The sequence below is a fragment of the Malaya genurostris genome, chromosome 2 (assembly GCF_030247185.1).
Source record: "Malaya genurostris strain Urasoe2022 chromosome 2, Malgen_1.1, whole genome shotgun sequence".
Taxonomy (NCBI): domain Eukaryota; kingdom Metazoa; phylum Arthropoda; class Insecta; order Diptera; family Culicidae; genus Malaya; species Malaya genurostris.
The window spans coordinates 200,463,577-200,478,400 of NC_080571.1; the positions used below are offsets into that span (position 1 = coordinate 200,463,577).

The 14,824-nt window shown below is 38.4% G+C and overlaps 1 protein-coding gene across 8 annotated transcripts in view; it reads left to right on the forward strand.

The window, feature by feature from the left end:
- The window catches only part of LOC131427014 (protein split ends), a 271,135-nt gene that overhangs the window by 218,812 nt on the left and 37,499 nt on the right, over nt 1-14,824 (forward strand). For 7 of the 8 annotated variants that reach the window (XM_058589878.1, XM_058589880.1, XM_058589881.1 and 4 more), the window contains one exon: nt 11,881-12,990. The exons of the other annotated variant lie outside the window; for it this stretch is intronic. In XM_058589878.1, the coding sequence (XP_058445861.1) occupies nt 11,881-12,990 (1,110 nt within the window). The remainder of the gene's footprint in view (nt 1-11,880; nt 12,991-14,824) is intronic. 8 annotated transcript variants of the gene reach the window in all.

The window sequence follows — 14,824 nt, forward strand, 5'->3', positions numbered from 1 at the left end:
GAACATCGAATCCCGTCTCTGCGGTAATTTTTTTTTTGCCAAATCTCGTTTCTGTATTTCACCTTAATTAGTTCTTGAATAATTCTTCTCTATTCTAAATGGATATTTATCCATTTAGAATAGAGAATAATTCGGAGTCATTTAATAAAGAATAAGGTCTATAGATCCATAACAAAGGCCCTTCGCTTTGTTCGTCCAAAGGGTTTCCTATCCATGACATTTTTTGAGGGTCTATATAGTGATCTGCGAATTCGGCCATTTCGAAAAAGAACGAAAAAAATGTTCCGATTGTCATTTCATGAAATATCGAATTTTTCTTCGAATACCACTCTGTTAGCTAATCTAAGCGAACATTTTTTCCACTATCTCTTCATTTCTGTCTCATTCAGAATCGCTATTTCACTTTTCTTCTTTATCTATCGGGTAGAATTTAGGACAGTTGGGTGGATTGAGAAAAATTCACCACATTGAACTTCTTCTCCACTGCGGTGACAGCCAAATCAACTCAAACCTTCACAGGTCCATTGATTGTGAGCTTTAATGTCCGGAGGAATTCGCTTTTCAGGTACTAGTTACAAATACCTTGCCAGATCATAAGCTTTCTGGTGAATTTTTCGAACGAATGTGCTGGGGCCATCACCTCGACCCAAAGTCCATTTTCACGTACGTTCCGTCGTCCATGAAGACGCATACTTCGTATTTCGTAAGAACCTCATTTTACAACTTGCTAGTATGTCTTTTGGTCATTAGATTCAGCTAGAGTGTTCTGTGCCGTTGCTTACTGGTCCCAAAAAAAGCGAAATCCTTCTCGCAGATGAATTTTTCTGAAGGCGCTTTGGTTGGCTTTGAATTTCTTGGAGATGAAATCCGATTGCCCTAATCGTTCTTAACACCTTTAAATGCAGATTCTTGTTCTACGATGCTTGCTGTGGTCCTTCCGATCGATAGCCACTCACGTTGCGCTGCTCTCGATCGGTTCAACCAGTAAAATGAACAGTGTGCCTAGATATTAAATGAATCAACACAGTGCGCAGTGACACCGATAGTGTCCGTTTAAAACAAACGTTAGTAGTGTGATAAAACGGTATTTCAATATAAGTTTAATAAAAAATACCATGGTTCTCGTTTCCTTGAAAAAGTTTCAATAGGGACCGAAATGTCGGAAGAAGAGAAAATAAAAGGAGTTCTTGAATTTCTTACAAAACTGAAAAGAGGGGCCGACAAAAAATAATGTTTACGTTTCGTCTTTGAATCACAGTGCATAGCAGTTCAAATTGGGCTGCTTAATGCAAAACTCGGCAGTTCAATTTGAACGACGTAAAATTTCTGCTATTAACAGAACACTTTTGATTTGCCTCAAAGTCTTCACTGACGTTCCGAACGAAAATGCGTTTTCGACTTTTCTGGCCGATGCAGGTTTAATCATTCAGGGATTAGTCAAATTTTCAATTCAAGTTCAATTTGAACTGCTAATTACTGATGAGTCAAAGACGAAACGTAAACATATTTGAAAACGGTTATGTGCCCTAGTACAAAATTCGGCTTACGCCTTAATGAAAAAATAAATGTTTATTTCTAGTAGAGATAGATAGAACAGACTGAAAAAAGACCGATTAGTCGAATATCAAATTCGAACGTTTGTAAAAATATATCACAGAGGTCAGACTTGAGTCTGCAACTTTTCCTATCCGGAGAAATCGATTTGCCATTTAAACAATTCTGAATGTGAATCGCAACTTTGCTCTAAATCATTGTGAAAACGCCTTTCAATGCCAATGAAACATCGCTAAAATACGGTGTGAAAAGCAAGGGTCCCAAATTACCGCCTGGTGGAACTGCTGAAGTGTGATGATGTGTTATTATTCAATTTCACTCGTAAAAGCCTACAATACCCGATCATCAAGTAGTAACAAATTTACAACTGAAAGCAGTTATCAGAACAAGTGCTGATATAAGTCTGGTCTCTCGTTAATAGATATAATAACAAAATTTCATAACAAGTAGCTAAAAGAGAAATAGCTTAGATGTGATATGTTGATCGGGTAGCTCAACTTACTGTTGTAATTTATATCACAAACAAAAAGTTGACTAGTAAAAGAATAATGGATGAAGACGCAAAAGAGCAAAATTGCGAAAAAAAATTCCTCAAAGACAAAATTCGAGCCCGCAACATTCTTCAATTCGGTGAAATCTTTCTGTCAATTGAACAACTATGGATGTACTGAAACATAGTTCAGAGAGCAACAAGAGTAAGAAAAACTTTTGAACATGATTAAACTATTGGTGTGGTTTCATTTCCAGACGAAAATACTTCCGAATCTTTGAATGAGTAAAATGATTTAAGATTTCAGGAAAAAAGTGTGTTTTCTTGTAATGACAGTATACTACGATTAAAAGTCCTCTGATCAATAAATATTTGCATCTATTTTGGTCCCGTTTGCTTGATTATTTTCATTCAATTTAACTTCATATTATGTTAACTTTAGAAGTAATTTATATTAATGCAGTATACATTCAGGCGTTATGTTTTAAAATAAATAATTTCTAATATGAAACGAAATGATTTCAAGAACGCATATTTTAACGTTTGATTTCAACATCATTTAGATTTTTTGGCTTCAACATAATATCATGTCATTTAGGGGTTTTAGTACTGCAATGCACATGACGATTTTCTATTTGATCCGTTTTGTCTTCGCCTCATCAAAGCGTTATCAGTTTACGACGAATTGCATACGCCACCCAACGCACAGTGATGCCTCTCCATACAAAAGTTGGCAAAAATCATAAATCATAAAAACGTCGATAAACGTCAGCTGGATAATTTTTTATTAATAATTTAAATTCTCTGAATTCGATCCACCTAAAAGTGGCATGATGCACCGTTCACTGCGGACCGAAAAATGACTTTTTAAATAAATTCACTTGTGTATTTTTTTTATTTCGTGATTGATTTAGAGCTTTCACTAATGTTTCAGATAATGATTAAGCCTGTGTGGAAAATGTATACACTGAAAAAAAAAACTTTTTTCTTATATCTTGAAAACATCAATTTTCTCGAAAAGGGTTTATCTTAATATTTTTATTTTCTAATATGTTGTAACTTGCAAGTGATGAAATTTATAGCACTATGAGTCAAGATGGGAGAGTAACAAACGAAGAAGTGTTTTTTTTTGTTTTTCACTAAAATATTGATTTTTTGAAAATGTTCTGCATTTTGCTTTTTATAAGTTTTTCGACTCAATTTAATGATTTTATGTTTTATGCATCATTGTGCAACGGTTCAACGTGAACTGCTAAACAGACGTAATTAATGCTATTTGCATATAACCTTTTTTGCACCGAAGCGTCATGTCTTTGCTGAAGTGTCGAGAGAAAGAAAATTTGTGAGGGCTTTCATGGCTTCAAATAGAAAAATGGCGAATTTCTTTAAAAAATCAATTTGAATTATATATTCTTGACGAATAAAGAGCGTTTTAAAGAAACATCTATTTATGTTATATCAACTTGAAATTTAACATTGCTATACCGTTCTGTATGTAATTGACCTTTTAAACATTTATTATCGTGATCGTGAGAAAATTACAAATATTCGAAATATTTCTTGATCACAATCATTTTTTGTGATAAGTAGGAACTGATCTGTTCCGTACGTATAATCGTCTTTGAAATCTACCTTCGCTAGATGAGCATCTGTAGAAAGGCAGCTCCCTCGCTCAAGTGCCGTCGACGAATGCAATGATCTGAATACTGTAACACGATATTTTTCGTATCGTAAAATCGTGTGTTGTTTCCTCCGCCATCCAGTTAGCGAATAGACTTCTCTCGGAGCCAGCCAACCGATCAGTGAACTGGGTCAAATCTGATAGATCAAACCTGTGAGCCGATGTTTGCCATCAGCAGACAATTCCAACTGATCTTGATTATTTCCACGGAAAAAAAACAAGACACTTGTCCAACATCACCGAGATAACGATCTCTAGAGCTGCTTTAGGCCCTTTGTCGCACCCGTTTCACCCTCACCCTGTAGACCTCCCCTTACCTCTCCGCGGAACCACTTTAAAAACATCAGACAGACCTACAATAATGCGCTGCTAGTGGCACACAATAATATCTTTGAGTCAGACATCGGACTGCTACTGCTGCAGCGCCAACTGACATCCACACATGATATTTGTAGTTTGTAGTTGTGCAGTTTCTAGATCATAGGTAAACAAACCCGTTGAAGGTAATCACGTTTGCTGTTTTGAACGCGCGCGCGTTCACCTTTTTCGATGATTTCTCCCTCTATTCTTCAGTAGAGTAGTGCTTTGAAATGCAGTAGTTCGACTGTGTGTGGGGTAGAATCGTGTGCAGGGGGAGGAAGGGGGAGGGTACGTGAGGTTGGTACGCGCTACTATAGTGTGCCCCAAACCCCTTCCGACCGAGACTCGCCGGTTCGTGCGTACCTTCGGTTCGGCTGCAGTTTGAATTCGCTTTCCAATTTTCACGCTTGGAAATCGCAAAACGTGCCATCCGGCCAAAAAATCGAAACTTGCGTCACCGGCTGGCGTCGTCGTCGTCGTCTGGGTCCAACGTTCATCAAAGGCTTCGTTAGATACTAGTAGTAAATATGAACCTGCTTGGCCACCGGTGGCCTTCGCACTTGTTCATGTTTTGGAGTATAACTTTTGGCAAGTCATTCGGCTCCTAAGATTTATTGTGCCAATCGAGTGGCAGGTCAGTCAACCAGTTGAATAATTATTAATCAAAATTTGCACTACTGTCGGCAGGTGAATACAGAGGGAGGTTTCTGTGAAATGTCTAACGCACTGGAGTTGATCGATTGTTACGACACTTGCTTGTACGAGATACTGAAATGTGTCATATATCGGTACAAAGTTGCGGTGGTGTCTTAAAAAAAATAATGTTCCGAGTCCACTCGAGCAGCGTTTGCTGTACTGTAACCACATCATAAAATATTTATCTAATTGGAATGTACTAATTTTCTTTTCTTGTCCTCCTATTGGTAATAGAAACGGTTCCCATAGCATGTGACGTTGAGAGCCTTTTCCAATCGATCACCAATCAAAGCTACTGGCAAGTGCAGCAGCACTAATGAACAATTCACATGCAAGCAACAACAAGAAGAACAACAAAATGCCAGGCTATGTCGAATGCACCTCAGCCCCGTGTAGTAACGTAAAACAGCAAATGAGCAACTGTACATCGTTAAGGTATTTTTACATTCGTCCTCGGCTTGGTTAGAGTTCATGTTCTATGCAAGCTAGAGGGTAGCCCAACCGTCAACTCAACACTGACGTTTAATTCTGACTGGCCAAGTACATAAACGTCTAGCAAACCGGCATGGCATGGCACGGTACGCACGGCACGGCACGACAGATCTTTGAAATCCGACTGATGAGGCGATGCACGCCGAGCATATATGGTCAGGTCATGCCTTGTACTGATTGGATGCGGCACGTTTTCTTTGGTGGGGGCCTAGATCTAAGCGCATACTAACGAAGCTGCTCACTAATCGCGAATCGAAGGGGGTAAGGTTGAGGTTGACAACAAGTTTCACGACATGTGAAAATTTACGTTTCACTTGGCACACAAGCAAAATATCTGTGAACCTACTAACTCTCGCTGTCATCGAACGAACGAATGCCATATGGCGGAAAATTCTGTGTGTTCTCTGTCATTTTATTAGCTTTGTTGCATCGCACGGATCGGAAATCACGTGTGCACCGGTAACCCAACCGGTGTGTAGTTGCATTTAACCGACCGTTGAAATATCGGTATTGGAATCGCTCGATTTCGGTTGGCAGCCGTCGAAGTGCACCCTCCAGCCTAGACTCAGCGTCAGCACCAGCAGCAGCCGTAGTGGCAGTGCTTCGGTGGCGTTACACTGCTTGCAAGCCTTGACAACTTTCGAGCACGATGAACTCTATTGGGGCTTCATCAGTAACTCGCAGCGGTCGGCGCGCCCCGACTTGTGCATGTGCACTTTGAGGTATGCACGCGAGCCTTATCTGATCAACCGCACTTGGTTGGAAAACCTTTAATTTAATATTCAATTTTAAACGCATTTTTCAAATTGAACAGATTGTCAGATTATGAGTGCTCGGTTGTCCTCAATTGGGACCTGTGTTGGTATAAACGATTGTGTGTGTGTAGCGGGAGGATTCGGGTGAATTGTTTTGCGCTGAATGTTGGAGTAAAGGAAACCTTCTTCATGGAAACATTAAATAAACGAGTTTCGTTGGATTGTCAAAAGCACCTTATTTGAAAAAAAGTACTACGTAATAAATTTTCATTGAAATAATGCTAATGTCATCGAGTATTTTCTTGATCTGAATAGGATTCATCTACCGCATACGTATGAAATTAAATAAAATCTAAATATTTCGATCGTTTGTTAAATTCATTAATTTCGGAATTGTGTCGTATTTAATTTTGTACCTGCAAATTATTTGCACGTATCAAATACAACAAACTAATTAGTTGTTTGCTATTCATATTAGCAAACCACAATTCAATTTAGCAGAAGACAATGGCGAACGATTTATTTCTAAAATTAATCGACGTTTCGGTCGTTTTTGATGGTCTTTTTCAAGGGAAATTTAGTCTTGTCGTTTTTGTTGAAGACGTTGAAAAAGACCATCCAAAAAGAGTCGAAACGTCGGTCAATTGAAAAGTGACTGAGTAAACCGTGAATAATTATTAAAAATAATTTTCCAGACGTTACAATCACCTCACATTACGATGACGACCATCAATCAAATGTAGATGTGCAGGGCAATCGATACGTGATTGTAACAAACTCGTTATGAAAACCGGTTTCGGCAATCTTCGTAACTAGGTAGAGTTAGTTAAAGTTATAGGTTAATTCAATCGCGATCTTTCGTCGGGAAATGTAGTCAGATTCGTAGGGTTCCTCCATGGTAGATTGAGCAAAGCTGAATAGAAATAATTTTTCACTGCACTCACCGCGATACGGTCGATTTGATTTTGAGCTGACCGAATAATAATGATCAACTGAAAATGCCTTAAGGCGGCACTGTGCAATAACGAAGTGTTTGGTCACGCGGAAAATTACTCGTAAAAGTTCGGAGGCCTTGGAAATCATATAATCGTTTTCGAAATTCAGCTTGTTAGCCAGAATAATGCCGTAGTCCTCCATGAAAGATTCACATTCACAAAAGAAAGACAGACAAATTCGTTTTTGAACATCTGTAGATGTACGTTTGAGAATGAGAAAAACAATTTTTATTTGTTAAAACTATTCAACATGGCGAATAGATTGAGCATCTCCCGACATCGAGACGTATCAAATTGATCAGGAGATTTGTCTCAAGTATTTAGCTACATATAAACATATATGTAAGAAAAACAAAGTGTTTTCTTGCTGTTTGTAGGCCTATTGTACTAATAGTTATCTCATTAGTAAAGTCACCATGTTATTTTAACGATTACTTGACTTTCAATCAATGAATTGTGATAAAATCGAATAGAATATCTTCGTTTTTGCCCCTCAACGAGCCCCTCAATACTACAACATAATACTTTGATACATTTTATTTCATCCGGTTGACTTGAAACCAATTAACGAATAATTTTTTTTTAGTAAAATTTTCATTCAGGCCTACTCTCGTACAAGCTTAACATGGCTGATTAAGCCATACTTTTGTTAGATGCAAATAAATTTTTACTATTGGATCTCGTTGTCAGTCTTTTCCTTGGGGCAGAGGAACTTCCATTTCCATCTGGCGAGGATTGAAGGGCACTTTGTACGTGGTTCATCTTATCCTGCATTGTCGCATCGTCGGTGTTGTGAGTGGTGTCCGTTTTTTCGTTTACCTTGTTATTCAGTCTTTGACTCGTTGCTAATTGTTGTAGATGCATCTTGCTGTATATTGATTGCAGTTACTTGCCGGTTTGATGCTGAAAGCGTTTTTGAAGAAGACGTACTGGGTTCACTAGCTACCGTTGCTGAACGGTTGTCCTTGTCTTTGGTTGAAAATGTCTTTCTCGCAGTTTCAGTGCAGGGTTGACAGTCGTGAGCAGGTTGTTCACAAAACAGACATGTAATCAATTGATTCTCATAGGTAACCAGCGATTTACAAGGATGCCTTTGGCCCTGACCATAAATTACATAAGATGGAATTGCCTTATGCAGTCGCATACGTATTACTCGCACGCCATTCCGGATACCGGGGAAAAAATTCGTTATACTTCCCTTGCGATGGGAAGAATTTCTTCGTACTGTGACATATTTTCTCGAACGAAATTATCACTAGCCTGTGGAGGAAGGTCATGTACACGTACTTCTATGGCATCGTCCACCACGTACACAAGGATTTTGTATTTAACTTTGTCATACTCGACACTGTGCACCTCATTGTTAACCGAAGCGAATGCAATTTCATCTCTTTCACGTTGAAAAATAATAAAAACAGAGTTAACCACCTTGTTAAATTGAATCAATCATTAACGCTTAGATACATTCGTTCTTCAAGTAAGATTTCAATTTCGTTTGCAGGTGGTTTAACGTTTGAAATCAATACAAATTGAATTTGGTGTTGTAGGCCAAGTCTCAGGTTTTTGTAAATCGTATATGTCCATTTCGTATACTCTATTGTTTACTACACTGTATTGTCTTTATTTCTGTCTTCTCGACCGTAAGCACGAACTGAATTGCCGAATAAATGTCAATTTGAGTATTAAGTTTTTATCAAATAATAAATCTCGGAACCGTCAGCAAGCGACAGTTTTAGTGAACATTTGTAATCGTTGAGGTAACTTCAAAATATAAATGGTCCCAAGTGACTGCCTCGATGTATTCCAAGTGTTGTCGAAATTATTTCCAATTTTCACAAACCTCTTGCGAACAGTTGAATATGATTTGAGTCATGTTCTAAATATACTCAATTATATCGAGCTTAATATTTTTTTCGAAGCTTTATTTTGTTCCAAAATGAAAATAATGTGCTTTTGTATTTCCTGAACATCTTACAAAGTAAATGACTTATCTCTAAACCTTATAAAAATAACATAAACGAGATCGAAAGTTATTATTCCGAGAACCATTTCACAGAATGATACATTTCATTGTAAATTGTTTCATTTAATGCGTCATTTCGTTGGAAGTCATTTAGACGATCTTATTATTTATTTGGAAACATTGTACAGAGAAGAGACAAACAGTTCAATAGTACACAAGTTCAGTCCATACTACTTTTCGTTTCTCCATCAAGAAAGGAAAACAAAGCATACCAAAAGTTTTCAAATAGGCGATTCGAATTGCTTTTTGAGCCTATTGTTTCCTGGAATAAAGTTGTTGAACAAAAATTTTCAGAGAATGAATGACTTCTTGTGCAGATCAATGAAATTTATGCTCAAACTGTTTATGTTACTATGTTTCTAGCCGGGAAAATAAGTAGTTTCTGATGAAAACGAAGATATAAATAAAACAGAACATCAATAAACAATAAAAATGCATGATTTTGAAAGAAAATCTCCTGCCTCAGAACCTTACGATGTACCGACGCGGTCGATAGTCGCTTTTTATCGAGACTACTGAAACGAAAACACTACAGTTTAGCGAACTAAAGGGCGCTGCCTAAGCCGGAATTCTTGTTTTCGATGTCTGCAATTGTTTAAAGTTCTTTAAAATAAGACTTACAGTAATTTAATCTTGGTAAAGAAAAAAATGAACCTCATCGTAGAGGATTTATTAGAGATGCAATTCAACAAAACGTGTTGCGTGTATAATCAGTGTATAATCAGTTTGAACGTGAAAGTTATGCACCAACGTTCGCTTCGGTTAACAATGAAGTGCACAATGTCGAATATGATAAGAGTTAAATACAAAATGCCTCTATACGTAAAAGACAAACGGTGCCGTGAAAGTGCGTGGGCATGACCTTCCTCCTTAGGTTACTAAGCATTACATTCGAAAAAGCACGGAAAGATTCCTTCCGAGGAAAGGAAAGTGTAGCATAATTTCTTCCTTGGAATCTGGCGAATGGCGTGCGTGTAATAAGTATGCGATTACGTGAGCCTATTCCTACTTATGTGATTTTTGCTCATAGTACGAAGCGTCCTCGTAAATCATTGGTAACCTACGAAAATCAACTGATTACTTGTCAGTTCTGTGAACAACCTGCTCACTTCGATAAGCCTTGCATTCAAGCTCCGAAGAAGGCCTTATTATTTAATCAAACCTAAGAATAACCATTCTGCACCAGCGTTTAGCGAATTCAGTAGGGGAGAGTCGGCTGTTTTGAAGTTCATTTTGAAATTTTTGCAAACAGATTATTTTCTAATTTATACATAAAAGTTGAACAAGAAAATTTGTTGATTGTCTTGGGTCACAACTGTTATCAAATATCATAATTGGTTTTATAATGTATTATCATTATTTATGAAAAAAATAAAAAAGAAATATATTTGAAGCGAAATTGGTTTCTACACGTAGTGCAATACATTACCCATGCGCTTAATTTTACTGATTTTCTAGATGTTGAGGACTTCTTACGATTTTCGTCTAAAACGGCACAATTCTATGGACGCTGCTGATTCCTTCTTTTTTATTCTCTCTGTTCATAAGCAGTGACCGCGCAAGTGCTGCGCTGATGTGGTCCAAGGCGTCCGATTGTGCATTCCAAGATCTGTTCCCATGAGCCATTTTTTGCAACATTCGAATGAGATATTTAAAGTCATCTTCTCTGATACTCATTTTCATTGTCAAACTAGAGAAAAAAATCTTACTTTCTGTCAATCTGATGCTAAAAGATCTTAAAACCAAAAATATACATTGGCGTCGCAAAAATAAGGTTATTTTTATTGCTTCTTTGAAATAATCACAAATTTGGTTGAAGGTCACTTACAACAAAAATTCAAAAAAAAAAATTCTTTTAATACTTTTCGATAAAACTCAGGTGACATTCTAACATTAAGTCATCACAAATAAAATTTTCCGTCATTTGACAAATTAGGTTTTTATGAATTACATCGTATGACAGATTAAGTCACCTGTAAAATTCAATTTTTTTTGGAGTGTAGTGTTACGATCCTACTAACACCGAGAATCTTTCCAGATCAGGATTCGAACATACGATAACTGGCTTATAAAAGCAGTGTCCTATGCCTTGAATCGCCAACTCGGGACTAGAAGAGTAAAGTGAAGTTTCACATTTTTCAGTAGCACAGCGATTGGTTTATTCAGTTCTCGAACAAATGTTCGAATTACATGGCCAATGTTTTTAATCATACTCGCAATCAAAAAAGACTACCAAACATTATTGACCTTTTTTCTCGCCGATTGCTGGATAAAAGACTAAATTATGAAATATTGTCATACCGTACTTCTGTGGGGATTCAGTATTGTAGTGGAGTGGAATTGTATGTAAATAAAATTGATGTACTAAATGTAAGATTATGTTGTATATAATGTGAAATTTTCTAACCATAGTTGAACATATTTGACGGAGAGAAGCTGTATATTGAATACGAATACGAATGTGGTTGTAAATATAATTGCATGTTTTCTAATAAAAAAGGTTTGGAGATTGTTATACATATAACTATTTTTGTTCTAATCCAAAATAAATCATACTATCCTTAGCACATAAGCAGCGCTTCAAACCATTAACGCCATGGGAACGCAACAAACAACATCCTTTGCTACTACTAACCATACAGCCAAACCTCTACGAAGTATCCTGAGCATATTTTCATCTTCTCTAACCAATTCCAATTCTGCTCCTCATTTTCTATATCTATTTGTTTTTTTTTTCTCAATTTGTTTTACTTTTTACCTTTTTTACCACTAATGAATGGCGAATCCATCCTAATAGTAAATTTCTATATCTCTCCCTTTTTTTCCACCGACAGATATGGCAGAGTTCAAAGTGTTAGAATTATCACCTCTTCAGCGTATAACCCAACCCTCTCCACCTCCGCTACCGATGGTGTCAGTGGCGTTGATCCGGTGTTTAAGGAACATCAGCAGTTGCATGGCCCGGACGGTGAGACCCACGGGGGTAATTGCAGCTCGTTGCTGGCACCCGCCGCGGGTGATTTCGGCGATAGTACTTCAGTGGCGAACCCGACGCCATCCGCTGGGCCCATTGGGTCATCGTCGGTATCTGCTGCTGGATCAGCAGTCCATTCGAGCGATATTAGCACTAGCAGTAGTAGTAGTAGTTTTTGTAGTCATAGTACCGGTAGTCAGAAACCTAGCGTACCAAGCAGCAATGGCCTGGTCATCAGTGTTTGCGCGACGATTGCCTTCATGGACATTAAGTCGGCAGCAAAAGCACACACCGCCGAACACAAGTTTGACGATCGCATATTGACCACGGAGTACTATGAACCTTCGCTACTAACGATGCCCCCGACAGTAGCACCATCGGCAGTCACCACCGGCAGCTCCAATTGTAGTACAACGACACCCGGTGATAACAGTATTAGTACTTCTAGCACCACAATGCACAAACACACTATCGGAAACAGCAACAACAACAACAACAATAGTAGCAATAGCATAAATAATTCAGGAAACAGTATTCAGTATTCTACAGCCTCTGCTACTGCCTTCCTGCCGTCGTCGAATTCTGGAACAGTCTCGACGACGGCTGCAGCTACTAATAGCAATAACTGTACCAACGGTAGTATAAGCAAGTCCGAGGCTTCCTCCGGTAGTAAACTGCTCGGTCATCCCGAGGAACAAGGTTCGTTTTACGAGTTTAGCAATAGCAACGGCAGTAGCAGAACGGGCAGTTTCAACCGTTTACTAGGTGGCGCCAGTGGAGATGGAGAACACTGCAGTTCCTCCTCCTCCTCCATTGGGGCCAGCGGAAGTAACGGCCGACGAATGTCAGTGTCCGTCGGTTACGCGCGGGAGTTGCTTATGGACAGTCAGAACGGGGGTGGTAATCGGGGCAGACCCCGAGATCGGCAGCATTACCGGAACGGACCGTACGCAGCACCACTTCCGGAAAGGTGAGTGTGTTGTGTACCATCTCTAATCTTAACGATCACTATTTTGTTGGCCCCGTGATACCTCCTGTACTTTTGTTCGTTTTCAGAAGATGCCGTCCCTCTTTTAGTTCCGATGCTAATGAGTAACAATGAGAGCAAAAATAATAAAAAAATAAAATCTAGGAATGGAAGTTCTATCTGACTTTGAAGACATTATTTTGTTGGTAGTATTTTGAATGAAGTAACTTGCGCTAGAATTTGGATAATTTTTCTTTTTTATTTGTTTGTTTTCTTTCAGTCGTTGTTAGAAACCCTTCGAACGTATCTGCTGTGCTTGAACTCACGCCATAGTTGGCCGTACTAGATTTCATTAGATGTAGTAGTTCCTAGTGAACCCAACCCCTTCCCTAGAATGCCGTATCCTAACTATTATGACCATGAGCAGTAATATTTAAGCTTTACCGTAGTCGTATCGAAATGCTTTTCCTGTTATGAAAGAAAATCTTAGTTTATGCGCCTTAGTTTACACATATAAGTCTGTAAAGTAGCAATGGTATTTTTCTTTAGTTGTTAAGTTTAATCAATTTTGTATTATTTTCAGCTCTAGAATCATTTGCAGTTAAACGTTCGATAGAAAAATCAACGAGGATTTATTTTGAACGGGAGTAGTCGTAAAGCACTTCACAACCGAAGCGAAGAATGATCCTGCATCCCACGCTCAGCAAACATGCAATTGAAACGTGCTGCATTTTCCACTGCAGTAGACTTCAATCATCCTTATCTTGCTCCGCAATACACCCGTACACATGCGGACGCGGCTCGATTCGTTCGTAAGCTTTGCATTGACCCACATAAATTGCAATTTAAATGCTCGGGAACATGCTTCGCGGGAAAGAAAAGGCACATCACTTATTCAGGAAGATTTAGAACGAGCTGCCTATGTCCGGATTTGAACTGAAAAGGTTTTGAGAGAGAGAGAAAAAAAAGTGAAACTAGAAAAAGAAGGAAATTGTACCTTCATACGATTCGAGACTCTAACTGACTGAGCTCGGTTCCTATCGCTAGACTCACATCCCCCTTTTTTCGCCTTACAATCTGATGCATAATCCTTTGAGTTATTCTAACCCGGACGATTCCTACGCTTCGACTTGTTCCCGTTGTGTAATTCATGTATGCATGTGCAATGTGCATCCACTCAAACTGGCAAAAAATAAGATTGCTGCAAATAGATAAGCGTTTTTTTTTGTGTTGCCTTCCTTCAGTTCAGTTGAATTCGTTGTTGCTTCTGCATGCCTGCACCGATGCACTCGGAATGCAGATCACCGCCATTGCTGCGGGTGCATTCGGGGGTTTTGCGGACGAACAAAATGCACTGTTTCTGGTGATAACCGCCTGGAACAACCACCCTCCTTCCTCCCTGGTCGGTAGAAGTATTTGTTTTCGTGTATTGATGCTATTCGTGATTTAACAGTAGTAGGCAGCAGTGTGTTTTTTTGCATGGTAGTATTTTTAGTTGTTTGCAGAATACACGCGAGAACCCTTTTTGTTTTTGGTAATCGAATTTCTATTTCATCAGACTTACGTTATTCGGGATTGCCGCAGGATGGCAATGGTTTTTATTTAGACGTGAGAAGTAAAACCATCAACAACCTATGTTTGAATATTTGATATCAATATAATATCCTTGAAAAAACTCATTTTTTTTAAATCGAAATCACCAAATTAAATTAAGAATAGGCGTAAAATAACTTGTAAAGTTAGTATAATTTTTGAAAACGCTTTTGCTGTTTTTGGACTCAATTGTGCGTGAGTCTAAGATTTAAAACCAGTAGACACTGAAGATGCCTCCCAGTGA